Source organism: Balaenoptera physalus (assembly GCF_965194825.1).
Source record: "Balaenoptera physalus genome assembly, chromosome: 19".
Lineage (NCBI taxonomy): Eukaryota > Metazoa > Chordata > Mammalia > Artiodactyla > Balaenopteridae > Balaenoptera > Balaenoptera physalus.
The window spans coordinates 4,261,124-4,288,580 of NC_138900.1; the positions used below are offsets into that span (position 1 = coordinate 4,261,124).

Below are 27,457 nucleotides of genomic sequence, written 5' to 3' on the forward strand. Positions count from 1 at the left end.
CAGTAAAAAGCATCTCAGAACCATCCCCTGAGGGCAACCACAGAAGAGTCAAGGGCTCATAGCAACACAGGACTTGCTCCCCGCCCACCCAAACCCGTCCTGTTTTACTGAAAACCTGCTTTCGGTTTTAAGGTTTGTTGGATTCGCTGGCAAAATAACCACTCCGTCTCACACAAATAAACAGCTTTAATCAATTCTTTAATGAAAGGTGATTTCACTTAATTTTAATATACAATCATTAGAAGGAAAAGAATAAGAATATTAGAAAAAAACGTAACAGGGTATATATACATCACCGAATTGGGCCGACACCTACTTCCAGATCCAAACAGCAGCTGGGAAGTTCTGAGTAACAGCAATCTGGAGCCCCAGTTGGGAAGGGTCCCAGGTGTTGCGTCCATCCCACTGTTTAGATTTCCGATGGGAGTTCGCAGGGCTTCTGTTTATAATTCCAGGCCTCAAACTGATATTATCAGTTTGCCGGCAAAAATGCAGCTCTGGTTCAATTGTAACAACGCTGCTAATTTCACCATGCGAGTCACAAGATTTTCCAGACCCCAGGGGACTGGCCAGGTCTCCAGGGCTCAAGAAATTCTAAGACCCATTCTCCTTTCTTATCATCAGTGCTGCCTGACTTATAACAGTTGTTAGGTGTGCAGGCAAGCAGGCAGTCCAGGCAGGGTCACAAGTCGGTCAGAGGCCTGCTTCTGCCTCTGAAGCCTGAACAAGACTATTTTATTAGTTTTCCCAACACATCTCCACCCCCAGCAACCCAGGAGTTAAGGGTTGTCTTCTGTGCACAGGGACTCCCTGCTTTGGTTTTTAGAGATGTATCAGCTCCAGCCCTACACAGCTTAAACTCAACCTCTCTGGCTTTGATCCAGGGCTCCAGGCTCTACTCCAAGGATCCAGTAAGTCTGGGGTAACCCCCTCTTCTGTAGGAAACTGGGCACTGAGTTCAGATCTTCCTAAGGAGACCTCTGCAATCCAAGTGTGCAGTTGGGTCGGCCTGACTCCTGACCCATTTTCTACATGAAAAACAGGAGCTGGGAACTGTGGGCGTGTGTGAAAAGAGGTGTGTTTGTGTGTGTGTGTGGGGGGGTGATTGGATCAGTGTCCTGACGATCTAAGACTATTTTTTTGACTCGTGTCCAACAGTATTAATAATTACCCTCATACAGTGAATGTGACACGTGGACCACTGATTTCAGTCTTCTGTCTGCCCTCTGTGTCTGTGCGTTCCTCATCTGCAGATATGGGGGTGACTGTAAGGAACTTAAGCATCCTTGGATTTTGGTATTCATGAGGGGTGACTGTATAGTGATTTATATTAAATCACTTTTGGGTTTGCTCCACCCAGCAACTCCGAGAAGCTGGCTCTATTATTTATCATTGGTAGCAATTTAAAAAATGGTGGTAAAATACACATAACGTAAAATTTACCATTTTAACCATTTTTAAGTGTACAGTTCAGTAATGTTAGGTATATCTACATTGCTGTGCAACCAATCTCCAGAGCTCTTTTCATCTTATAAAACTGAAACTGTGTCCTCACTTAACAATAACTCCCCATTTCTCCCGCACCCCAGTCCCTGGCAAGCCACCGTTCTCCTTTACGTTTCAATGAATTTGACTACTCTCCGTACTTCCTAGAAGTGGAATCATACAATATTTGTCTTTCTGTGACTGGGTTACGTCACTTAGCATATTGTCCTCAAGTTGCGCCCATGTTGTAGCGTGCGTCAGAATTTCCTGTCTTTTCATGGCTGAATAATATTCCGCTGTGTGTATAGACCACATTGTGTTTATCCATTTCTTCGTGGATGGCCATTTGGGTTGGCTTCCTCTTTCAGCTATTGTGAATAATGCTGCTATGAACATGGGTGTACAGATATCTCCTTGAGACCTTATTTTCAGTTCTTTTGGATGTACACCCAGAAGTGGAATTGCTGGTGAAACCGTGCACATCAGATTGGGACTCGAACCCGGCCAAAACCCTGACAGGGACCTGAACCCACGGTCTTTTAATTAGAATCACTGGTCTAATTAGAATCACTAAGTAGAATCACAGGTCTCTGGACTCACTGAGGCTCAGGTTCTTTGTGTCTCAGCGCAGAAGGAATTCAGGGAGAGGCAAAGTGACAGGCAAGAAATAGATTTATTAATATAGGACGCTTGTGAGAGATGCAAGGAGGCAGGCAAGGAGGCTCTGCCCCGAGGATTAAGTGGGCTACAATTTTGTAATCAAAGGAAGGTGGGGGAGGGGAAAAGACCACCTTCTTGCAGTAGTCGCCAGGCTTACATCACTAGCTCCACCTTCGTGTTCGACAGGAGGGTGTCTGACCCTATGAGGTCTACCTAGGACTGTCATAGCACTTATTCAAATCAGTAGAAGGGTGGTAACATTTTTCTTCCACCTAATGACCTGGGGCCTATCTCGTGCTTTTATTTATGGCTTTATAGTTAAACAAGCCTGCTTCCCTCCACAACATTCCCATAGCTTTCTTGAGCTGGTGATATCAATTTAAAAATCAGCGATCTTATCCACTCAACTCATACCAATTAAGCAGCTACTGTGTGCCAGGCACTTTGCTGGAAGCTTTTGCTTCTGTAGGGGTGGAAAACTTGGCTTTCCATGTTCTTTGGCTGGTCTAATAATTAAATTGACAGAAGGCAGATTAACAAATTTAATTTGGTATGTGTGGGAGCCCCGTATAAACTCTGAAGCTCAAAGACATTCAGGCAATTGAAGCTTATATGCTCCCCCGACCTAAGGAGAACTGGGTAGGGATCTGGGGCTTCAAAGCGAAGGAAGACATCCCACAGGAAGATGGGAAGGGCAAAGGCTTGGTAAACAAATGTTTGCCACTCCTTGCAGGTGAGTCTTTCTTTTTTTTAACATCTTTATTGGAGTATACACGTGAGTCTTTCTGAGATAAAAAGTTATCTCTGGTAATAGCTCTCTTCCTGCCATAGGCCTCCTAATCTAAATTATTTTGAGCAATTAAGGGAGCGGCAAAGGGCTTTCCCTGAGTCTGCAGGGTCTGAACTGCTTTCAGCTCAGCACATCCACATGACAAAGTGGCAAATTTGGGGTAGACGGATTCCACTCCCCATCACTTCTCTTCAAGCAATCCTTCCAGTGACTTAGAAACATATTAAAAGTCTTGTTTATGTTTAAGAAACCAAAGCTCAGAGATGGAGAACTTGCCCAATGTGTCCTTTTACCGACTGTTCCCCATAACTCTCGCTCCATGGAATTGGACTCCCAGGGCCAAGGGTGGATGGACATTTTTTAAAAAAATAATTAATTAATTAACTAGGCTGTGCCAGGTCTTTATTTTTTAATTAATTTTTTTTAATTAAAAAAAATTTTTTTAGATTGATTGATTGATTGATTGCTATGTTGGGTCTTCGTTTCTGTGCGAGGGCTTTCTCTAGTTGTGGCGAGCGGGGGCCACTCTTCATCGTGGTGCACAGGCCTCTCACAATCGCAGCCTCTCTTGTTGCGGAGCACACGCTCCAGACGCGCAGGCTCAGTAGTTGTGGCTCAGGGGCCTAGTTGCTCCGCAGCATGTGGGATCTTCCCAGACCAGGGCTCGAACCCATGTCCCCTGCATTGGCAGGCAGATTCTCAACCACTGCACCACCAGGGAAGCCCTGTGCCAGGTCTTAGTTGCGGCATGTAGGATCTTTGTTGCTGCTTGCGGGATCTTCATTGCAGCATTTGGGATCTTAGTTCCCTGACCAGGGATCGAACCCAGGCCCCCTGCATTGGGAGCACGGAGTCTTAACCACTGGACCACCAGAGAAGTCCCTCTCAGCAGATCTTTAAAAAGATCTTAGCCTTCCCAACTGCGTCTAAGATGCTGTGTCAGAACATCTGCCAATTTGTTCCAAAGCTGGTCCGCAGATGACTGCTGGAGCCCAGGGAATGTTCTGAGAGCTCCACGGCTCCCTGTCTGAACACCCTCGACCTGGTGGCCTTGGGTGTGAGCAGTACCATGGCAGCTGGCATGCACATCGTGGTTGGTGGAGTGGCCAAGTTCATGGCTGGACCCGCAATCGTCATCTGCTTCTTGGTGGCCACCCTGTCTTCTGTGTTGTCTGGGCTCCGCTGTGCTGAGTTTTGGACCTGGGTACCAGGTCTGTGTATCTCTACAGCTATGTCACAGTGGGACAACGGGATGCCTTCATCTTTGGCTGGAACCTCATACTCTCCAGTGTCATTGGTGAGATGGCAGGGGTGGGGGCAACAAAGGACTTATTATGGGAAACTAGGAGGGGGGTCTTCAGTCATTCCTGAGAACTCTGTTATCCACCTCGTGTGATGTAATATGTAACGGTGGCAGGAAAACCACACAACTTCATTCTACTGAGCTCTATCCTGCTTTCCTTAAATGGTGGACCAAGAACCTAGAAGGAAAGGGAGCTGTAGGGAAGGGGTGAGAGGGGGGCATGTCCCACAGGCTCAATCCCTCACCATTTTGAAGTTTTGGCTCAGCTGTTGCTTTCTTGGAATTTTCCCTTACACCTCAGTTTAAAATTTCAACCCTCATCTCCCAGACCTCCCACTCCCACTTAACCTGTTTTCTTTTCTTGAATAACATTGATCTCCTAACATATTAAATAAAATTGACCCATTGTTTTGGACCGTCTGGGTCTACTCTCACCACTCAATGAAAAGGAACTCTTTGAGATTAGGTATTTTGTCTGTTTTTGTTTTTTTGGTTTTTGGTTTCTTTGGCCTTGCCGTGCAGCTTGTGGGCTATAGGATCTTAGTTCCTTGACCAGAGGTCAGGCCCGTGCCCCCTGCAGTGGAAGGGTGGAATCCTAACCACTGGACCGCCAGAGAAGTCCCATGCAGCGACTTACTTTTAATATTAAAATTTATTCACTCAATTAAATTCATTCTCAGCTTTGCCAGACCTGGTCATGAACAGAACTCTTTTCCCAGAGTTCCGTTTTCACAAACTTTCTGTAACTTCCTTCTCTACATTCAGATTTTATACTGTGCTTCTCCCACTCTCCTCACTTTAACCTAGCTTTGGGACAAATTAATTTCCTTTAACAAAATGCATGTCCATTCCTTATAACTTTTTAGAAACTTCCTTGCACACAAAGATGTTTTCCTTCTTAATTACATATATTAACCAGAATCTTAACCCTTAGAAAAGTTAATTTCTAGTCAAAACTAAGAAATGAGCAATTGTGAACTATTTGTTATGCTAGCATTTTTAAAATTGAAGTATAGTTTATTTACAATATTATATCAGTTTCAGATGTACAGCCTAGTGATGCAGTATATTTACAGATTATATTCGATTAAAAGTTATTACAAGATAATGGTTATAATTCCTTGTGCTCTAAGATATCTCCTTGTTGCTTATCTATTTTATATATAGTGCTTAGTGTCTGTCAATCCCAAACCCTTAACTTGCCACTCTCCCTTCCCTCTCTCCACTGGTAACCACCTGTTTGTTTTCTGAATCTGTGAGTCTCTTTCTGTTTTGCTATATACATTCATTTGTAATTTTTTTTTTAGATTCCACATATAAGTGATATCACATAGTATATGTAAAAATACTGAGTCACTATGCTGTACACCTGAAACTAACATAATATTGCAAACCAACCAACTATATTTATAAATAAATAAATAAACAAACAAACCCATTCAGGAAGAAAGGCACCTTTGTGGGTGTTGTGGGATCTATCACCATATGCCCAAAGAACCCTGGAGAAGTCCTGTCTATCTGTGGATCTGGGAAACACCAGAAAGATGTCTATGTGGGCTACAGAACCTGCAGAGCCAGGGAACCTGCTTTGACCCCTCCTCTGGTGGTGAGAAGGTGGGGGGAACCTGGAGAGTACTGACCTGGGCAGGTTCCCAAGCAGGAGAGGGAATGTGCAAAAGTCCAGTCTTCTCCAGCGGAGATTCCAACTGCCAATAAAACCAGTCTGGTCAAAGCAAATGCGGCAGTAAGATAAACTTTCCCCTTCCCCCTCCAAGGAAACATCTCGTGGGGCTGATCTATCCAGAGGCCACCTCTCCCACCACAGAGAAGGAAAGTGGTGAGTGAGTGCTCAGCTACCCTAGTTAGGCAGGACACAGCTGGAGACCCAGAGTACTGAGGCTGGACATCCGTGACAAGGGAGAGGAAGCATATTGGGAAAGAGGCAGATAAGCATTTCAAAGGGCACTAAAGCAATTGCTTTGAACAGGGGGTCCTCTTACAAGCCTCTGGGAGTACTACTCCTGGGAATCTCCCTACTGGGTCCACCAGCACCCTCAAAAGCCCTGATTGCTAAACCCACACCTCCTGCCACTCTTCGGGGGCTCTTTGTTTGAGCTTCCACCAGCAGCACCCAAGGGAGCTCTGGTAGACAGGGCGCATGCTCAGAAAACTGGCCACCTGCTATGGGCAAGGGTGCCCACAAATTTGAGCTATAGCGCCACCTTCTGGAAAACCAAAACGAGGCTTCCAGGAGGCCGTCTGCCGAGTTGTAAGACCAGAGAAGATGTAAAAGCTTGAGAATTCTCCACAAGAGGGAGCAAGAAGAGTGGAACAGGTGTACTGATACAAAGAGAAAACCGCAGATAACGAAGGACACCACCATGGAACAAAATACCCCAGCTGTGAAAGCACTAATGCAAAACTCCAAGGAAAATAGAAAATAAAAATGTCATTACAAGAATAATACTTTTCCAACAGTTGAGCTCAAAGCCACGACATTTTGTGATTTAGCAGTTAAAGAATTCAAAACTGCTGTTTTGAAGAAACTCAGTGAGCTACAAGAAAACTCAGAAAGAAAATTCAATGAAATCTAAAAAAAAAAACCACCAAAACACACAGTATCAAAGTGGGAGTTTTACCAATGAGATAGAAACCATAAAAAAGAACCAAACAATTTCTGGAGCTGAAGAACTCAGTGGATGAAATGAAAAAATGCAGCAGAAAACATCTGCAGGAGAGTAGAGAAAACGGAAAATAGAATAAGTGAGTTAGAGGATAGGAATTTTGAATAGAGGTTAGCAAAGAAGAAAGAATGAAAAAGAGCAAAGAAAGCCTATGTAATCTATGGAGTTCCATCAAAAGTACTAATAGTAGAATAATTGGGAACCAGATGGAGAAGGGAGGGAGAAGGGAACAAATATTTATTTAAAGAAATATTAGCTTGGTGTGATGAATTGGGAGATTGGGATTGACATATATACACTAATATGTATAAAATGGATAACTAATAAGAATCTGCTGTATAAAAAAATATAAATAAATAAAAAGAAATATTAGCTGAGAACTTCTCAAACCTGAAGAGAGAATTGGATATGCAAATACATGAAGCTCATAGGTCACCCTATTATCTCAATGCAAAAGGTCTTCTCAGAGAAACAGTACAATGAAACTGTCAAAAATCAAGGACAGGGCTTCCCTGGTGGCGCAGTGGTTGAGAATCTGCCTACCAATGCAGGGCACACCGGTTCGAGCCCTGGTCTGGGAAGATCCCACATGCCGCGGAGCAGCTGGGCCCGTGAGCCACAACTACTGAGCCTGCGTGTCTGGAGCCTGTGCTCTGCAACAAGAGAGGCCGCGATAGTGAGAGGCCCGCGCACCGCGATGAAGAGTGGCCCCGTTTGCAGCAACTAGAGGAAGCCCTCGCACAGAAACTAAGACCCAACACAGCCAAAAAATAAATAAATAAATAAATAATTTAAAAAAAAATCAAGGACAAAGAAAGAATCCTCAAGGCAGCTAGGGAAAGGAAAATTGTAACCTACAAAGGAACCCCCATTAGGCTATCAGTGGATTTCTCAGAAGAAGCCCAGGAGACTGGAATGACATATTCAAAGTGTTGAAAGGAAAAGATTCCTGGCCAAGAATATTCCATCTGGCAATGTAACCCTTCAGATGTGAAGGAGAGAGGCTGGGAAATTAGGGTGTCATGAGGGGTGATGGTCATGACACTCTCACCTTGAAACACAGGGTAATGGTTGAATGAAAAAGGAAAAAAGGAAAACAATGTAAGCATATCTCTTATATTGACCAAAGTCACTGTGAGATGAACTAAATATAATGGTAAATTATATTGGACATATGAGAGGGTGAAGAGAAAGAAGCAGAGGTGGAAGTGAGTTACATTCTCATGAATCATAACAGGAAGATAATGGCTGACAATTGGGGTCTTTTAAATTCTATACAATGTGATATTGGAGGTAAACATCCTCAAGGCTTAAATCTCTGTCCTAATATTAAACTCTTTGCATGGTTTCTCCTATTATGTTATGGTTGTTTTGAAAAGTTAGACTCCTTTAAGCATATGAAGTTTATTTCAGTATAAGGTGTGTGGAATGGATTCCATATAAACTGTCTCCAAGTGTCCCACTGTTGTTAAAGAGGGGAGTGCCCTTTACTTCTAAGTCCCTGATGCCTATTTTAGTGCCTGGCACACAGTGGGCCCTTTGGCAATGTTAGATGAATGAACTCTATACTCTACTTCTTTTACTTGGCCACACATCTTTTTTTTTTTAATAAAATTTATTTATTTATTTATTTACAGCTGTGTTGGGTCTTCATTGCTGTGTGCGGGCATTCTCTAGTTGTGGCGAGCGGGGGCTACTCTTTGTTGTGGAGCACAGGCTCTAGGCGCGTGGGCTTCAGTAGTTGTGGCACGTGGGCTTCGTAGTTGTGTCTCATGGGCTCTAGAGCGCAGGCTCGGTAGTTGTGGCGCACGGGCTTAGTTGCTCTGTGGCATGTGAGATCTTCCTAGACCAGGGATCGAACCCATGTCCCCTGCATTGGCAGGCGGATTCTTAACCACTGCGCCACCAGGGAAGCCCTTGGCCACACATCTTATTCAGTAGCAGCATCACACTGTTGAAGCATCTAAACTTTGCCGCTGTTGGAGCAGAAAAACTTTCCCCCTCTATCCTCTTAGGGTCTTTGACTGGAGCTTACAAAACAGACAGACCAAAGGCAAATTACCAGAAGAAAGGATTATATACAGGACCTAACAAAAGTATAACTTGCTAAATGATTAAAGTTACAGGCTTATATACTCAACTTAGTAGGGGGAGGGGGTAGGGAGAAAAGACTTCTATTGGAAGAACAAATGGGTTTCTTTGGGAAAGACAAATAAATCAAGAGAAGAAACCGGAGATGAGAAAGTTTGCAGTAATGTTTGTGCAGATGTGAGTGGTCTTTCCTCCTTCTTCAGGCTATAAGACTCTGGGAGAAGAGAATTACAGTAATAGGTTTACTCACCTTTGCCTCTTTGGGAGTGGCCTCTCCCCAAGTGGGAGATTCTGGCAGCCTTACTTACCAGAATTTTCTGCTTTGAGTCAGACAAGGGAAGCTCTGAGAAGTCTTTCTGCATCTGTTGCATCTCAGTGTCTTCCCTCTGAAATCATCTTTCTACCAACTCTTGGGTTTTGAGCGGGTCCCCAACACAACCAGCTAAAACGCTCAACAGCTTAAGCCAGTTCATTCCATCTTATGTGGTTGGCCCTTCAAAAGTTAACATAGGGCTTCCCTGGTGGCACAGTGGTTAAGAATCCGCCTGCCAATGCAGGGGACATGGGTTCGAGACCTGGTCCGGGAAGTCCCCACATGCCACGGAGCAACGAAGCCCGTGCGCCACAACTACTGAGCCCACGTGCCTAGAGCCCATGCTCCGCAACAAGAAAAGCCACTGCAATGAGAAGCCCGTGCACCGCAACGAAGAGTAGCCCCCGCTCACCTCAACTAGAGAAAGCCTGCGCGCAGCAATGAAGACCCAACGCAGCCAAAAATTTAAAAAAAAAAAAAAGAAAAGAAAGTTAATGTAACAGTCAACCATGACAGTTAAATCCCAGGTTGGTGGTGTGTGCCCAGTGTTTTAGCATGTGTGTTATTTGATGCATGTCATAATCCTGTCAAGCCTCCACCAGCAGCCACCCAGCTGCAACGCTCCCCTGTCACTCCCAGGTTTTTCCTTCCTTACCTCTTACATCCTATTTCCCTTCCCTGCCTGGGATCTCAGCTCTCCCTGCAGAAGGGGCCCTTGAAGAAGAGGACTAAGTCACACTCCCCTTTATCTTCTTCCATCCCTTTGTGCAAGGCTGGATGCAGGCACCATGCTTATTAAATGTTTTTGTTGCTTGAGTTAACATCAGAGATTTTAAGCTCCCCTCCTCCTGGTTGGGGCCCAGGTGGGCTTGGGGGTTCCCTGCATTTGAGTGTCTCAGGCCATGGGCAGGCTGTGCAAAGTCGAGTAGTGTTAAGAGTACTGGAGGCAGCAGGGTTGGGAGTGGGGTCCCCAGTCTTACAGCCCCTACTTCTCAGGGTCCTTAATGATCAAATGAGTTCAAGCGTCCATGGAAATAATCAATAAACAATCTATAATAGGAATAGAAAAGAGTTTTATTTGAGCCAAACTGGGCACTATAGCCCAGTAGTATAGCCTCTTACATACGTCTGAGGAAATGCTCTGGTTTTTTTGTTTGTTTGTTTTTGTTTTTGTTTTTTTGGCTGCGCTGCTCGGCATGCCGGGGTCTTAGGTCTTAGTTCCCTGATCAGGGATCCAGGTATCAAACCCGTGCCCCCTGCAGTGGAAGCTCGGGGTACTTCCTGGGAATTCCTGGAACTGCTCTGTTGGAGCATGGTTTTCAGCACAGTTTTATACCTTATCTGAACAGAGAACATACATCAAAAATGACAGGGTATATTCCATCAAGGTTTCAAAAGAGACAGACTTAGTACATAGACAGTGAGGCAGCAGGACCCTGGAGTCTGGGAGGGGAACCTTATCTTCCAGGGACTGTTAACATGGACGCCATGAGAAGGGAGTTGCTCCTCCTTATCTTCAAAACAGACGTTCTTTGCCTCAATGGTTAAAGCAGATGTGCTGCGAGGGTTGGACAGGCTGTTTTAGTTCACACAGAGTTCAGGCTGAACCACGTATAAGCCAAAATGACTTCCCCATACCTCAATATGTGTTCATTTTCTCCATCACAAGCAGACAAAAATTTTAAAACCATAGGATCCAGCAATTCTACTTCTGAGGATATACCCAGAAGAATTGAAAGCACACTCTGGAAGAGATATTTATAGACTCTTGTTGATAGCAGCACTATTCACAATAGGTAAAACATGAAAGCAGCCCAAGTGCCCATTGACCAACGAATGGATAAGCCAGATGTGGTATGTACAAATAGTAGAGTATTATACAGCATTAAAAATGAAGGAAATTCCTTTTTTTATATAAAAAATATTTTATTCAAATACAATTCTAAACATTTCTTTCATTTAGAATATTTACAAACACTCTCTGAAATGCAAGACTGTGTCATCTAGATTCTAAATTAAAGATGAATGTTCATAATCAGAAAACATTTTTATGTGATCTTCAGAGTTGTATCATTCTTTGGTTTTTCGGTCTTCCCTCTTTAATGAAATAAGTGATTACTCAAATATCAGGGTTGTGGTTTTTTTTTTTTTTTTTAAACTTTGGGTTTATTTATTTATTTATTTATGGCTGTGTTGGGTCTTCGTTTCTGTGCGAGGGCTTTCTCTAGTTGCGGCAAGTGGGGGCCACTCTTCATCGCGGTGCGCGGGCCTCTCATTATTGCGGCCTCTCTTGTTGCGGAGCACAGGCTCCAGACGCGCAGGCTCAGCAATTGTGGCTCATGGGCCTAGTTGCTCCGCGGCATGTGGGATCCTCGCAGACCAGGGCTCGAACCCGTGTCCCCTGCATTGGCAGGCAGATTCTCAACCACTGTGCCACCAGGGAAGCCCAGGGTTGTGTTTTAAAAGTCATTGAGTATATACTTTATAACGTTGGCTTTGGTGGCCTTCGAATTTCAGTCAAGTGTGGTTTAGTTGAATGCACATCATCATACAGCATTGGTGACTACGATGATGGCGTTAGTGTACAGAGCATCTGTCAAAGATTAAACAATGGGCTTCCCTAGTGGTGCAGTGGTTGAGAATCCGCCTGCTAATGCAGGGGACACAGGTTGGAGCCCTGGTCTGGGAAGATCCCACATGCCGCGGAGCAACTAGGCCCGTGAGCCACAACTACTGAGCCTGCGTGTCTGGAGCCTGTGCTCTGCAACAAGAGAGGCCGCGATGGTGAGAGGCCCGCGCACCGCGATGAAGAGTGACCCCCGCTTGCCACAACTGGAGAAAGCCCTCGCACAGAAACGAAGATCCAACACAGCCATAAATAAATAAATAAATAAATAAATTAAAAAAAAAAAGATTAAACAATAACAAAATTCAAGGACCTACTGTATAGCACAGGTAACTCTACTCAATACTCTGTAATGGCCTATATGGGAAAAGAATGTAAAAAAGAGTGTATATATGTATATGTATAACAGATTCACTTTGCTGTACACCTGAAGCCTACACAACATTGCAAATCAACCACACCCCAATAAAAATTTTTTTTAAAAAACAGTCGAATATTTTTAACAGAGGGTTATTTGTTTCAACCCAGTACATTCTCAGTAAATGTCTAATGTGTGAGGCCACTCTTTCTTGTTTGGAATCTATTCTGTAGTAGGCTGATAATACCACTTCATCGGTTTTCCTTTTTTCCAGTTTACTGAAGTATGATTCACAAAACTGCATATATTTAGACTGTACAAAGTGAAGATTTCTTTAAGATGTCCAAAGTGATGATTTAATACACATAGACACTGTGAATGATTACCACAATCAAGTTAATTAACTGTCACCTCCCATAGCTTCTATTTGTGTGTGTCTGTGTGTTGAGAACACAAGCAGTTCTCTCATACTAGATAGCAAAAATACAATACAGCAGTATTAACTATAGTCAACATGATATATATTAGATACCTAGAACTTTTTCATCTTTTAACTGAAAGTTTGTACCCTTTACCAATATCTCCCCACTTTCTCCACCACCTACTCCTTACAACTACAGTTCGAATTTATGGTGTTATGAGTTTAATTTACTTAGATTCCACATATAAGAGAAATCATACATTGTTTTTCATTGTCTGATGCGTTTCAATAAGCATAATGTCCTCAGGTCCATTCACGTTTTCACAAACAGCAAGGTTTCCTTCTTTTAATGGCTGAATAATATTCCATTGTCTATATATACACACTACATTTCCTTTTCCTTTTTTGTTTTTTTGATTATAATGTAAGATTTTATTTAACAGTTATTGGAAAATAGAAAATGTTATTAAAAATTCCATTCACGGGTTTCCCTGGTGGCACAGTGGTTGAGAGTCTGCCTGCCAGTGCAGGGGACACGGGTTCAAGCCCTAGTCTGGGAAGATCCCACATGCCGCGGAGCAACTGGGCCCGTGAGCCACAATTACTGAGCCTGTGCATCTGGAGCCTGTGCTCCGCAACGAGAGAGGCCGCGATAGTGAAAGGCCTGCGCACCGCGATGGAGAGTGGCCCCCGCTCGCCGCAACTAGAGAAAGCCTGCGTGCAGCAACGAAGACCCAACACAGCCAATCAATCAATCAATCAATCAATCAATAGAAATGCTGTAGAATTATTAAAAAAAAACCCAAAAAACAAAAAAACCTTGGGGGTTAGTTCTGTGAAACACTGCATAAAAAAAAAAAAATTCCGGGGCTTCCCTGGTGGCGCAGTGGTTGAGAATCTGCCTGCCAATGCAGGGGACGTGGGTTCGAGCCCTGGTCTGGGAAGATCCCACATGCCGCGGAGCAACTAGGCCCGTGAGCCACAACTACTGAGCCTGCGCGTCTGGAGCCTGTGCTCCGCCACAAGGGAGGCCGCGACAGTGAGAGGCCCGCGCATCGCGATGAAGAGTGGCCCCCGCTTGCCGCAACTGGAGAAAGCCCTCGCACAGAAACGAAGACCCAACACAGCCAAAAATAAATAAATAAAAATAATTAAAAAAAAAAAAAATTCCATTCACAATTACATTCAAATTTACATGGTACCCAAGGAAAAAAATTTAGAAAATAGTATTTAATACTTTTATGGAAGAAAATGATAAAATCAAACAAGATAAGAACATTTTAATGCATCTACAAGCTCTATATCAGGGACATGTACTATAAATTATTACCCAAATTGACCTACAAAGTTAATGTAATTCCAATAAAAATCTCAATAGATTTTTTCATGAAATTTGGTGAACTTATTTTAAAATTCCTGTGTATGAGAAGATGTTCAGGAATAGGCAGGGCAGCTATGAGAAGAACTAAGAGAATTTGCTCTTCTAGATATCAAGAATTATTTTAAAGCTATAGTAATTAAAACAGTATGGAATTTTGTAGGGTTAAAAATAGATTAATTAGACAAACTTGAGAGCTTAGAAATAGACTCTGGCTTATATGTACATTTGGTTTATGAGAAAAGTGACCTCAAAAATGGAAACTTATTGGAATAATTGGCTCTCTGTATGGCAAGAAAGAGGATTAGATCATTGCCTCTATATAAAAAAAATAAATTCCAGGTAGATTAAAGGCTTAAATTTGTTAAAAAATAGTTTTAAAATACAAGAGGACAATTTTATGATCCTGTGAAGAAAAATATGTTTAGATACATGGAAAAAAAGCACAAATTGTAAAGAAAATTGATTCATTTACATTAAAATTTAAAATGCCTGCATGACAAAAGGTAACAAAGCCAAACGACAAAGATTTTTTGCAACATACATAACAGACAAAGAATCTCTCCAAAATATATAAAGAACACTTTACCACCAGTAGGATAATGAGAGTAGCTAACATTTATTAAGTAGTTACTATATGCCAGGATCTGTTCTAAGTGGTTAGTATGTATTAACTCCCTTAACCACCAGAGTAATCCTATGAGATACTATTTTTATCTTTGTCTTACAGGTGAAGAAACTGAGCCACAGAGAGTTTAGGTAACATCCAAGTACAAACAACGGTTAATGACACATTTGGAATCGAAACTAATGCAGTTCAGCATGTCTGCCGCTAACCACTATGTAGAATTGTGTCCCTCCCCCCGCAAAAGAAAAATAATTCAGCTGACCAGCAAGCAAAGATGTGAACATGTTATTCATAGAAGAGTTGCTGGAATTGCCAGTAAAGATGAAAATATGCCCAACTTCATTAATCAGAGAAATGCAGTTTATTTTATTTATTTTATTTTTATAAATTTATTTCTTTATGTATTTATTTATGGCTGTGTTGGGTCTTCCTTGCTGCACGTGGGCTTTCTCTAGTTGTGGTGAGCGGGGACTGTTCTTCGTTGTGGTGCGTGGGCTTCTCATTGCAGTGGCTTCTCTTGTTGCGGAGCACGGGCTCTAGGCACACGGGCTTCAGTAGTTATGGCACACGGGCTCAGTAGTTGTGGCTCGCGGGCTCTAGAGCACAGGCTCAGTAGTTGTGGCACACAGGCTTAGTTGCTCCCCGGCATGTGGGATCTTCCTGGACCAGGGCTCGAACCCGTGTCCCCTGCATTGGCAGGCGGATTCTTAACCACTGTGCCACCAGGGAAGCCCAGAGATGCAATTTAAAATTTTAATGATGTTTCTCACCCATCAGATTGGCAAAATTTGTAAAAGTCTGAGAATACTAAATGGATTTGACAAGATTTGACAAGATAGGAATTCATATATCCTGCAGAATAGAGTGTAAACTGGCACACAAACGTTGGAGAGCAAGGTGGCAATGTTTAGTAAAACAGACCTATAGATACCTGATGACCCAGCAATTTCACTTCCAGGTAAACGCACATATAAAGAAAAATGTGTGTTATGATGTTTAATGCGTTTTATTTTTTTTAAACGTTTTTATTGGAGTATAATTGCTTCACACTGCTGTGTTAGTTTCTGCTGTACAACAAAGTGAATCAGCTATACGCATACCTATATTCCCATATCCCCTCCCTCTTGCATCTCCCTCCCACCCTCCCTATCCCACCCCTCTAGGTGGTCACAAAGCACCGAGCTGATCTCCCTGTGCTATGCGGCTGCTTCCCACTAGCTATCTATTTTAAAATGAAGGGAATTCTAACACATGCTACAACATGGATGAACCTTATGGACATTCTGCTAAGTGAAATAAGCATGACAGGAAAGGACAAATATTGTTTGATTCCGCTTAAATGAAGTACCTAGAGTCATCAGATTCATAGAGACAGAAAGTAGAATGGTGATCACCAGGAACCGGTGGAGGAGAAAGAGGAAATTGTAGTTTAATGGGTACAGGGTTTCAGTTTTGCAAGATGAAAAACTTGTTTGGTTGCACAAAATGTGAATGTACTTAACACTACTGAACTGCATGCTCAAAAATGGTTAAAACGGTAAATTTTCTGTTGTGTGTATTTTACCACACACAGACTCCACATCCCAGAACAGTCGCCTGAGGGTAACCACACACGCTCAACAGGCTGATTCTATCCCCGCAGGCTTGCCCCGCCCATCCCCGAGCGTCCCCACCCATCCCCACCCAGGGACTGAGTTGTCTTTTATTGTGGAAGCGTTCCCAGATTTGGTTGTTAGAGATGTATCCGCTCCAGCCCTACACAGCTTAAAGGGAACCTCACTGACTCTGATCCAGTGCTTCAGTTCCTGCTCCAAGAATTTGGTAAGTCTTGGGCAACCCCTCTTCTGCAGGAGACTGGGCGCTGAGTTCAGATCCTCCTAAAGAGACCTCTGCATTCCAAGTGTGCAGTTGGGTCGGCCTGGTTCCAGCCTGAGGGTGACAAGACCCATGTTCCAGATGAAAGCAGAAGGAGCTGGGAGCTGTGTGTGGTTGTGTAAGAAGAGGTGGGGTAGGGGGAGGTTGCATCAGTGTCTGGAGGCTCTGACTCATGTTTTTTTGATTGGTGTTGAAACAATATTAAAGCTTACCCTTATATAGGGTTTATGACATGTGGACCACTGATGTCAGTCTCCTGTATACTGTTGGCCCGCCGTATCTGTGGATTCCTCCTCTGGGGGTACAAGGGGAGACTGTAAGAAACTTGAGCATTGCGGATTTTGCGCCGAGGAGGAGGACTGTATGGTGATTTACATTAAATCGCTTTTGGGTTCGTTACACCCAGTAACTCTGTGAAGCTGGCTCTACTATTTATCATTGGCTGAACTTTTTTTTTTTTTTTTAATATTAATTAATTTATTTTATTTTTGGCTGCGCTGGGTCTTCGTTGCTGCACGCGGGCTTTCTCTAGTTGCGGCGAGCGGGGGCTACGCTTCGTTGCGGTGCACGGGCTTCTCATTGCGGTGGCTTCTCTTGTTGCAGAGCACGGGCTCTAGGCGCGTGGGCGTCGGTAGTTGTGGCACTCGGGCTCAGCAGTTGTGGCTCGCGGGCTCCAGAGCACAGGCTCAGTAGTTGTGGCGTACGGGGCTTAGTTGCTGTGTGGCATATGGGATCTTCCTGGACCAGGACTCAAACCCGTGTCCCCTGCATTGACAGGCGGGTTCTTAACCACTGCGTCACCAGGGAAGTCCTTGGCTGAAGTTTTAAAAAATGGTGGTAAAATACACATAACATAAAATTTGCCACCTTAACCATTTTTAAGTGTACAGTTCAGTGATGTTAAGTATATTCACATTGTTGCACAACCAATCTCCACAGCTCTTATTATCTTGTAAAACTGAAACTGTGTCCTCATTTCCCCCTCACCCCAGACCCTAGAAAACCACAATTCTACTTTCTGTCTCTAATCAAGTGAATTTGACTACTCTAGGTACTTCATAGAAGTGGAATCATACATTTTTTGTCTTTTTGTGACTGGCTTATGTCACTTAGCATAATGTCCTCAAGGTTCTTCCATGTTGTAGCATGCATCGGAATTTCCTGTTTTTTTTTTTTTTTTTGGCTGTGCCGCGTGGCATGCAGGATGTTAATTCCCAGACCAGGGATCGAAATTGTGTTCCCTGCAGTGATACCGTGGAGTCCTAACAACTGGACCAGCAGAGAATTCCCTTTCCTGTCTTTTTAAGGCTGAATGACATTCCACTGTATGTATAGACCCCATTGTATTTATCCATTCCTTTGTGGATAGACATTTGGGCTGCTTCCGTCTTTCAGCTACTGTGAATAATGCTGCTATAAACATGGGTGTACAGATATCTCTTTGAGACCCTATTTTCAGTTCTTTGGGGTATATACCCATAGGGGAAATTGATGGATCATATGGTAAATCCATTTTTTAGTTTTTGGAGGAACCACCATACTTTATCTACAGCAGCTGCTCCATTTTACTTTCCTACTAACAGTGTCCAAGGGTTCATCAGCAGCATTTGAAAAAGAAGAAAACAGAGGTCCAGAGCAGTAAGTGACTTGTTCAAAGGCACAGGGGTGTTGGCAGAGCCAAGATTCTAATCAGAGTTTCTTGGCTGTTTGAATGCTTGCTCTTAACCAAAATGCAAAACTTGGAGTATCAGGTACAGAAGCGCCCTGATGATAACATTTGTTCACTGGGTCAGCCTAGCCCTACAGCCTTGTAGTGAGGAGACATTTCATGCCCCAGAGGAGCAGGAAACAGAGTTCCATCATTTCTGATTCAGAATGAAGATTAGTCCTCCCTCCCTCCAGGCAGCTGGGAGCCACTCTGGTTTAATGCTTTCCCTGGGCTGGGCTACAGTCTGTCCCTCCCTGCAAATTCCATCTCGTTTTGCCCCAACTCTGAGTTCTAGTTCAATTTCACTCCGCAAGCCGTGAAAGAGAAAGCTTCAGGTTTCAGGATCCTTGGTGTATAAATGTGTGGAGTGTGAGATTGTTGTGAAATCCAAGTTCATGTGCCTGACGCACAGTGAGGCCAAACAAATTGAAACATTGGTGTTTGGAGCAGGGAAAGGTTTATCAGTTGCGAGGGTGCCACCCTCTTGAGAAGTTGGGAGAAATAGGTTGATCTCAAATCCACCTTGCTGGCTGGCCAGGTTGCAAGGTTTCTAAAGGAAAGAAGAGTAAAGGGGAGGTGATCTTTGTGATTTTAGTTTCTGGATAAGATCTCAGTTGCAGACTTCCTGACAGCATTTTTGTGACTCAGTGGGTCATTGGTGATTGTGATTGATCTACGTGTTCCTGCAAAGCAAACTAGTACGTCAAGGTCTTGTGATCCCTTAACCTCTTTCTAGAAGAGAGCAAAAACAATGGTTGAGGCATTTTGTTATTTACTTAGAGCCTACGTGACAAGTTAAGAATGTCAAGCAGGTTGGTCCCTGCTGTTTTTTCCTTTAAGGCCATTTGGTACTGCTTTTCCTTTGTTTCTGCATACTCTCACTTCCCTAACTAGTAACTGCTTGAGTCTGCTCTTTGGAACTTGGGAAAACCTAGGAGACTAAATCCTTTCTTTACAAACCAATGAGGGGACACAGAAAAACTTTTGTACGAGGAGGGTCCTGCAGTGTCCTGCCTGAGTTCAATCCCCCTTTTCTTTGATACCCCTCAATCCTGAGGGGAACAGGGTTGGGACAAGAAAGGGAATAAAGTTTTGGATGGAGAGGTGAATCATAAACTCAGCAGGGGAATTCGGTTTTACAGGGACTTGGTTTCATTGCTCTGATCACCGAGCCCCTTAAACTGTCACTTCACTCACATCAAGGAAGGGAGGGAATAAAGATGATAATAATAAATTTCCCTGTTTTATAGAAGAAAGGAGAACAAAGTGGCATATAGCTCATGCAAAATCAAACAAGCTACACATCACAGTGCTAGATTTGAACCAGCAGAGCTGGTTGATGTCTTTTCTTTTCTTTTTTTAAAATTAATTTATTAAAAAAATTTTTTTGGCTGCGTTGGGTCTAAGTTACTGTGTGCAGCCTTCCTCTAGTTGCAGTGAGCGGGGGCTACTCTTCGTTGCGGTGCGCGGGCTTCTCATTGCGGTGGCTTCTCTTGCTGCAGAGCACGGGCTCTAGGTGCGTGGGCTTCAGTAGTTGAGGCTCACCGGCTCTAGAGTGCAGGTTCAGTAGTTGTGGTGCACGGGCTTAGTCGCTCCGCGGCATGTGGGATCTTCCCGGACCAGGGCTCGAACCCATGTCCCCTGCATTGGCAGGCGGATTCTTAACCACTGCGCCACCAGGGAAGTCCCAAGCTGGTTGATTTCACTTTAAGGATCAACATTCTTATCCATTCACCTAATAGTATTTAAGCAGCTACTGTGTGCCAGGCACTGTGCTGGAAGTTTTTGCTTCTATAGGGGTGGAGAACTTTTCTTTCTAGGTTCTTTGCTGAGTCTAATAATTAAATTGATATACGACAGATTAAATAATTTCCTACATACGGGAGCCCCATAAAAACTCTGAGGTTCAAAGACAGGCAATTGAGGCTTGTATGCTACCCTGAGCTAAGGAGAAGGGGGTATGGATCTGGGGCTTCAAGGGGAAGACAGCTCACAGAAAGACGGGAAAAGCAAATGCTTGGTAAGCAAATGTTTGCCACTCCATGCAGGTAAGTTTTTCTGAGATAAAAAGTTCTCTCTGGTTAAAAAAAAAGTTATCTCTCTTCCTGGCATAAGCCTCCTAATCTAAATTATTTTGAGCAGTTAAGGGAGAGGCAAGGAGCTTTTCCTGAGTCTGCTGGGTTTTTTTTTTTTTTTTAAGTTTATTTTATTTATTTTTATTTTTAGCTGTGTTGAGTCTTCGTTGCTGCGTGCAGGCTTCAGTAGATGCAGCACGCGGGCTTCAGTAGTTGTGGCACATGGGCTCAGTAGTTGTGGCTCACGGGCTCTAGAGCGCAGGCTCAGTAGTTGTGGCACACGGGCTTCGTTGCTCCCTGGCATGTGGGATCTTCCTGGTCCAGGGATCGAACCCGTGTCTCCTGCACTGGCAGGCGGATTCTTAACCACTGTGCCACCAGGGAAGTCCAGTCTGCTGGGTCTTAATTGCCTTCAACTCAAGACAGTCCACATCCCCAAATGGCACATTTTGGGGATACATAATCTGCTCCCCCTCACTTCTCTTGAAGCAACTCTTCCAATACCTTTGAAATACATTAAAAGTCTTCTTTATGTTTGAAGAAACCAAAGCTCAGAGACAGAGAACTTGCCCAATGTGTACTTTTACCACCTGCTCCCCATAACTCCATTGTTCTGTGGAATTGAACTCCCAGGGCCAGGGGTGGATGGACGTTCTTGATGGCTGTGTGTCTTGCTTTCTCCGCAGATTGTAGCCTCCTCAACTATGTCTAAGATGCTGTGTCAGGATGTTTACCAACTTGGTCAGAAGCTGATCCGCAGGCGGCCTCTGGAGCCCAGGGAAGAGTCTGAGAGTCGCATGGCTCGTTGTCTGAACACCCTCGACCTGGTGGCCCTGGGCGTGGGCAGCACCCTGGGAGCTGGCGTGTACATCCTGGCTGGAGAAGTGGCCAAGGACAAAGCTGGCCCAGCGATTGTCATCTGCTTCCTGGTGGCCGCCCTGTCTTCTGTGTTGTCTGGGCTCTGCTATGCCGAGTTTGGGGCCCGGGTACCGTGCTCTGGTTCTGCGTATCTCTACAGCTATGTCACAGTGGGACAACTGTGTGCCTTCATTACTGGCTGGAACCTCATACTGTCCTATGTCATCGGTGAGATGATGGGGGTGGGAGGAAAGTGTGGGGCTTAAGATCAGGAAACTAGGAGGTGGCATTTAAGGTCTTGACTCATTCGTGAGGAATTTGTTCTCCACCTTGTGGGGTGAAGTGGGTAATAGTGGCAGCAAAACCCCACAACTTCATTCTACTCTGCTCTATCCTATTTTCCTTAGATCATGGGGCCTAGAACAAAGAAGGAAAGGAAAGTGTAGGGAGTGGGTGAGAGGGAGGCGTGTCCCTCAGGCTCACCCCCTCACCATGTGGAAGTCTCTCCTCAGTTGTTGCCTTCATGGGAGTTTCCTTTGCTACTTGATTTAAAATTTCAACCCTCATCTCCCAGACTTTTCACTCCCACTTAACCTGTTTTCTTTTTCTTTTTCTTTCTTTTTTTTTTTTTTGCATAACATTGATCTCCTAACATTAAACAGTTGACCTATTTTGTAGATCATCTGGGTCTACTGTCCCCAGCCCATGAAAAGAAACTCTTAGAGATTAGGTATTTTGTATGCGTCCCCCCACCTCTCCCAAATACATCCCATGACACGTGGTAGGGCTTCAATTAATGTTTGTTAATAAATATTCCTTCTTCTGTTGCTGCAGGCACTGCCAGCGTGGCCCGGGCCTGGAGCTCCGCTTTTGACAGCCTGATTGGGAACTACATCTCTCAGGTGTTACGGGGAACTTTCTCTCTGCATGTGCCCTACTTCCTGGCCAAGTACCCAGACTTTTTTGCTCTGGGTTTGGTACTGCTGCTTACGGGTGAGACAGGGTGCAGTGATAGGATGGGAAGAGTGGGGTGTGGAGGGGGAGCTGGGGTGGGAAAGGCTTGGGATGGAAGAATGGTGGGGGTCTTATGACTGGAAAGAAGGGTCTGTGATATGAGAGACAGGAAGGCAAGACATAGACCATTGTTTCCCACTGTTGGCACCACTGACAATTTGGGCTGGATCATTCTTTGGTGTGTGGGGCTGTTCTGTGCATTTGAGGGTTTTTTTTTTGGCCGCGCTGCGTGGCATGCGGGATCTTAGTTCCCCAACCAGGGGTCAAACTTGTGCCCCCTGCAGTGGAAGCGTGGAGTCTTAACCACGGAACCGCCAGGGAAGTCCCAGGTTTTTTTTGGTTGTTGTTTTGTTTTTTAGATCACTGTCGGATGTTGAGTAACATCCCTGGCCTTTATGTACTAAATACTAGGGATGCCCACCGTCCAAATTGTGTCAATTACAGTGTCTCCAGCCATTGCTAAAAGTCCCCTGGGGGGCAAAATCACCCCAGGGGAGAATCATTTACTTAGACCAATGAGTTTCTTCCTTTGTACTGAGATCAAAGATTTTTTTTTAAATTAATTTATTTATTATTTATTTTTGGCTGCATTGGGTCTTTGTTGCTGTGCGCAGCTTTCTCTAGTTGCGGTGAGTGGGGGCTACTCTTTTGTTGCGGTGCACAGGCTTCTTATTGTGGTGGCTTCTCTTGTTGCGGAGCACGGTCTCTAGGCACGCGAGCTTCAGTAGTTGTGGCACACGGGCTCAGTAGTTGTGGCTCGCGGGCTCTAGAGTGCAGGCTCAGTAGTTGTGGCGCACGGGCTTAGTTGCTCCGCAGCACGTGGGATCTTCCCGGACCAGGGCTTGAACCCATGTCCCCTGCACTGGAAGGCGGATTCTTAACCACTGCACCACCAGGGAAGCCCAAAGATTTTTTTTTAATTGAGAGGAAATTCGTATAGCATAAAATTAACCATTTTGTTATTTCCCCAGCTTTATTGAGATATAATTGATATACATTGTATAAGTTTAAGGTGTACAATGTGATGATTTGATAGACCTGTCTACTGTGCGACGATTGTCACAATAAGAAATTAACCATCTGAAAGTGTACAATTAAGTGGCCCTTAGTACATTCACGATGTTGTGTAACCATCACCTCTGTCTAGTTCCAAACATTTTCATCACCCCAGAAGGAAATCCCATACCCGCTGAGCGCTCACTGCCCAACTCCTCAGTACCCCAGCCCCTGGCAACCACGTGTCTGCTTTCTGTGTCTATGCATTTGGTTATTTTGCACGTTTCATATTCCGTCTTGCCCGCAGGAGTACTGGTTCTGGGAGCTCGTGAGTCGGCCCTGGTTAACAAAGTGTTCACAGGCTTGAACCTCTTGGTTCTCAGCTTCATGATCATCTCTGGCTTCGTCAAGGGAGATCTGCACAACTGGCAGCTCACAGAACAGGACTACAAACTGGTCACATCTGGATCCAATGACACCTCTAGGTTAGGAGGGTATCCTTGGCCCTAGTAACGGTTGTGGGGGCACGTGTGCAGAGCTGGGAATATGGTGGGGACTAAAGAGATCTGGGCTGATGGATCCAGGTGACGGGGTCCTGGAGCCCAGAACTTGTGGTATTAACCAAAAAGTCCAGTACAGATGGCTGAACACAGCTCACCCACATTCTTTCTTGCTCTTTCTCTCACCATAGATTGGGCCCTCTGGGTTCTGGAGGGTTTGTGCCTTTTGGCTTCAATGGGATTTTCCAAGGAGCAGCTACATGTTTCTACGCATTTGTTGGTTTTGATGCCATTGCCACTACAGGTAACATGGTCATTGTGTGTCCCATCAGGGGTTTGGGCACAGATGAGGCTGCCCTTGGGCATAGGGGTTTCTTTTGGAGGTTCAGGAGGAAAGGGGATTTAAAAAAAAAAAAAAAAAATTATTTATTTATTTATTTATTTATTTATTTATTTATTTATTTATTTATTTATTTTTGGCTGCATTGGGTCTTCGTTGCTGTGCGCAGGCTTTCTCTAGTTGTGGTGAGCGGGGGCTACTCTTCGTTGCGGTGCGCGGGCTTCTCATTGCGGTGGCTTCTCTTGTTGGGAGCACGGGCTCTAGGCACGCGGGCTCAGTAGTTGTGGCGCACGGGCTTAGCTGCTCCGCAGCACGTGGGATCTTCCCGGACCAGGGCTCGAACCCGTGTCCCCTGCATTGGCAGGCGGATTCTTAACCAGTGCACCACCAGGGAAGTCCAAAAAGGGGATTTTGTGATTTCATCACAGTGTGTTTTCCTGGCCCAATACTTCCTCCCATCCTGCAGGGGAAGAAGCCCGGAATCCTCAGCGATCCATCCCCTTGAGCATTGTGATCTCGCTCTGCATCTGCTTTCTGGCATATTCTGGGGTCTCGGCGGCACTCACCCTCATGGTGCCCTACTACCAGATTCATCCCGACAGCCCCTTACCACACGCTTTCCTGCATGTCGGCTGGGCCCCTGCCAGATATGTCGTGGCTGTTGGCACCCTCTGTGCTCTTACATCCAGGTCAGTGTCAAAGCTTTCTCCCATCTACTGTCAGATGCTCAGGTATCCCAGCCCTTGGGATTGAGAGACAAGAGGGAAAGACACCTTACCCCACGTAGACTAGGGAGCAGACACCCCAGTCTGTTCTGCTTCTCCACGTCCTCACACATGTTCCCCTTTTCTCTTCCAGCCTCCTGGGTGCCATGTTCCCTATGCCTCGTGTCATCTACTCAATGGCAGATGACGGGCTCCTTTTCCGGGGACTTGCCCGGATCCATGCCCGTACACGCACCCCCATCATGGCCACCTTGGCTTCTGGAACTCTTGCAGGTAAATAAACAATACCCATTCCTTCTTTTTTTTTTTTTAAACAAATATTTATTTATTTATTTATTTATGGCTGTGTTGGGTCTTCGTTTCTGTGCGAGGGCTTTCTCTAGTTGCGGCAAGCGGGGGCCACTCTTCATCGCGGTGCGCGGGCCTCTCACTATCGCGGCCTCTCTTGTTGCGGAGCACAGGCTCCAGACGCGCAGGCTCAGTAGTTGTGGCTCATGGGCCCAGCTGCTCCGCGGCATGTGGGATCTTCCCAGACCAGGGCTCGAACCCGTGTCCCCTGCATTAGCAGGCAGATTCTCAACCACTGCGCCACCAGGGAAGCCCACCCATTCCTTCTTTGATCAATTTTCTTAACTTGGATATTTCTACTGGTTTTTCACTCCGTCTCCACCTTGTTTGTGCCCTTGTTGTAGGGGTCATGGCATTACTTTTCGAGCTCAGCGATCTCGTGGACCTCATGTCAATCGGGACCCTGCTTGCTTATTCCCTGGTGTCTTTTTCTGTTCTTGTCCTCAGGTGAGACTACGCTACACCTTGGCTGGGGGTCTTTGACTCTTGGGGATTGAAGGGGAGATAATCGTCGTTTGTCTCCATGCTGCCTTCTAAATGTCCCGCTAGGCTTAAGTTGGGAAAGAGATGGATTAGACTGCTTGATGTTGGATGAGTAGGGGCTGCTGTTAATATTGACTTAATACCTCTAATTCAGGTACCAACCAGACCAGAATTTAAGCAAGATTGAGAAAACAGAGAAAGGAACTGAGATGAAGCCCGTAGTTGAAGAAAGCCCTTTGGAATCTGTTCCTGAAGCAGGAACCTCAAAGATTCTAAAGAGTCTGTGTGACCCTATCAACACCATCCCCACTCGGAAATCTGGCCAGATTATCTATGGATGTGCCTCGCTGCTTGGTGAGCATTGGGAGTTCTCTTTGGTGGTATTCTGAAATTGAGAGGATAGGGTGGGAGTGTGTATTTTGGCGGTTGAGGCGTCTTGGAGATATGATGGCCCTTTGTGACGTGGGCAGTTTTGGGGAGGGGTGTGACCCAAGGTTGTGAGCTGTTTGGCTTCTGGAGCTGAACCTGTTCTCCTCTGCCTTGACCCCTGCAGTTCTCCTGCTGACGGTCCTGAGCCTGATCCTGGCCCAGTGGCCCAGCCGTGTGTTCTCTGGAGACCCCGTGTACACAACAGCGGCTGTGCTGCTGCTACTGTTCGTCACTGGGGTCACTGTCATCATTTGGAGGCAGCCCCAGAGCCCCACTCCTCTTCACTTCAAGGTAGGCGACCTTATGCGCCCAGCTATCCACGCTGAGTGCGTGAAGTCTGCATGCTTTGAGATCTCCACATCCTTTGCTGGACCAGGGAAGAAGGGGAGTTATTAAAACTAATGGACCCTTCCCTGATCCACACTCAGTGCTTTACGTACCCAACTTCAGTAGGCACTGAACGCACAGCCTGAATAGGACTGGAGCCTTCTCGAGCATGTGGGGCAGAGGCCTGCCTCTCAGACGTCTGTGGTGTGTTCAGGGAATAACTGACTTTGCCCACAGGTCCCTGCTTTGCCTGTTCTCCCACTGATGAGCATCTTTGTGAATGTCTACTTAATGATGCAGATGACGTCTGGGACTTGGGCCCAATTTGGTGTCTGGATGGTGATTGGTAAGTGGCTTTCTGGGATTAAAAGGCCTCTTGAGTGACTGAACCCAACCCTCTTTCTACTACCTCTCCCCGCAAACTGTGTCAGACGCCATAATAGCGGGACTGTTGGGCATGTGTAAGCAGGGAGGGCACCTGCTTTTCCTTCTCATTGTCTTATTTCTCTACTAGGATTTGTCATATACTTTGGATATGGGATCCGACACAGCTTGGAGGAGAATAATCAACAGCCGCCAGCCTCCAACTCCCAGACTTTTGATAAAAACATCCCTGGTGCTGAATCATCTTAACCACAGGCCATAGATGCTGTGTGGAATCCCGCCATGACTGGAGGTATCTTCTGGTTCAAGGGGGCACTTTGAGGCTCTACGGAGTGTGAAGGTGGGATGAATTTACAGCCCTATATTTAATGCCGGTGGACAAAATGACTTCTATGTTGTATAATTTTTAAGTAACCATTTCAAAGCATTACATATATATATATATATATATATATATATTCAGAAAAGTGCATGCTTCTTACCTGTGCAGCAAGATGAATTTTCACAAAGAAAGTACAAGGTAACCAGAAACTAGAGAAAAAATAAAATATTAACCTGCAGGTAAGAATTGCCTTCTTGTGCCTTTTTCCAGCAAAAACACATAGATGTCCACATGGGAAGAAAACATAGGTAACTATACATTGTGTTAAGAGTTGCA

General features: G+C 44.9%; 1 protein-coding gene and 1 long non-coding RNA gene across 3 annotated transcripts in view; both read left to right on the forward strand.

The window, feature by feature from the left end:
• Positions 1-1,052: 1,052 nt before the first annotated feature.
• Positions 1,053-27,367, forward strand: LOC309648159 (cationic amino acid transporter 3-like). 2 transcript variants are annotated; one of them, XM_082436478.1, is made up of 12 exons: positions 1,053-2,878; positions 21,082-21,481; positions 22,088-22,246; positions 23,571-23,748; positions 23,955-24,067; positions 24,570-24,792; positions 24,962-25,101; positions 25,521-25,623; positions 25,814-26,013; positions 26,213-26,379; positions 26,653-26,761; positions 26,930-27,367. In XM_082436478.1, the coding sequence occupies exons 2-12, from the start codon at positions 21,100-21,102 to the stop codon at positions 27,046-27,048; spliced, it is 1,893 nt and encodes a 630-aa protein (XP_082292604.1). In that variant the 5' UTR covers positions 1,053-2,878; positions 21,082-21,099; the 3' UTR covers positions 27,049-27,367. The 2 variants fall into 2 exon arrangements, with proteins under 2 accessions (XP_082292604.1, XP_082292603.1); XM_082436477.1 differs by lacking the exon at positions 1,053-2,878 and adding an exon at positions 16,486-16,558.
• LOC309648353 overlaps positions 13,893-27,457 on the forward strand; it is a 351,118-nt gene continuing 337,553 nt past the window's right edge. The window contains exon 1 of the long non-coding RNA XR_014256628.1: positions 13,893-15,291. This is a non-coding gene — a long non-coding RNA (uncharacterized lncRNA). The remainder of the gene's footprint in view (positions 15,292-27,457) is intronic.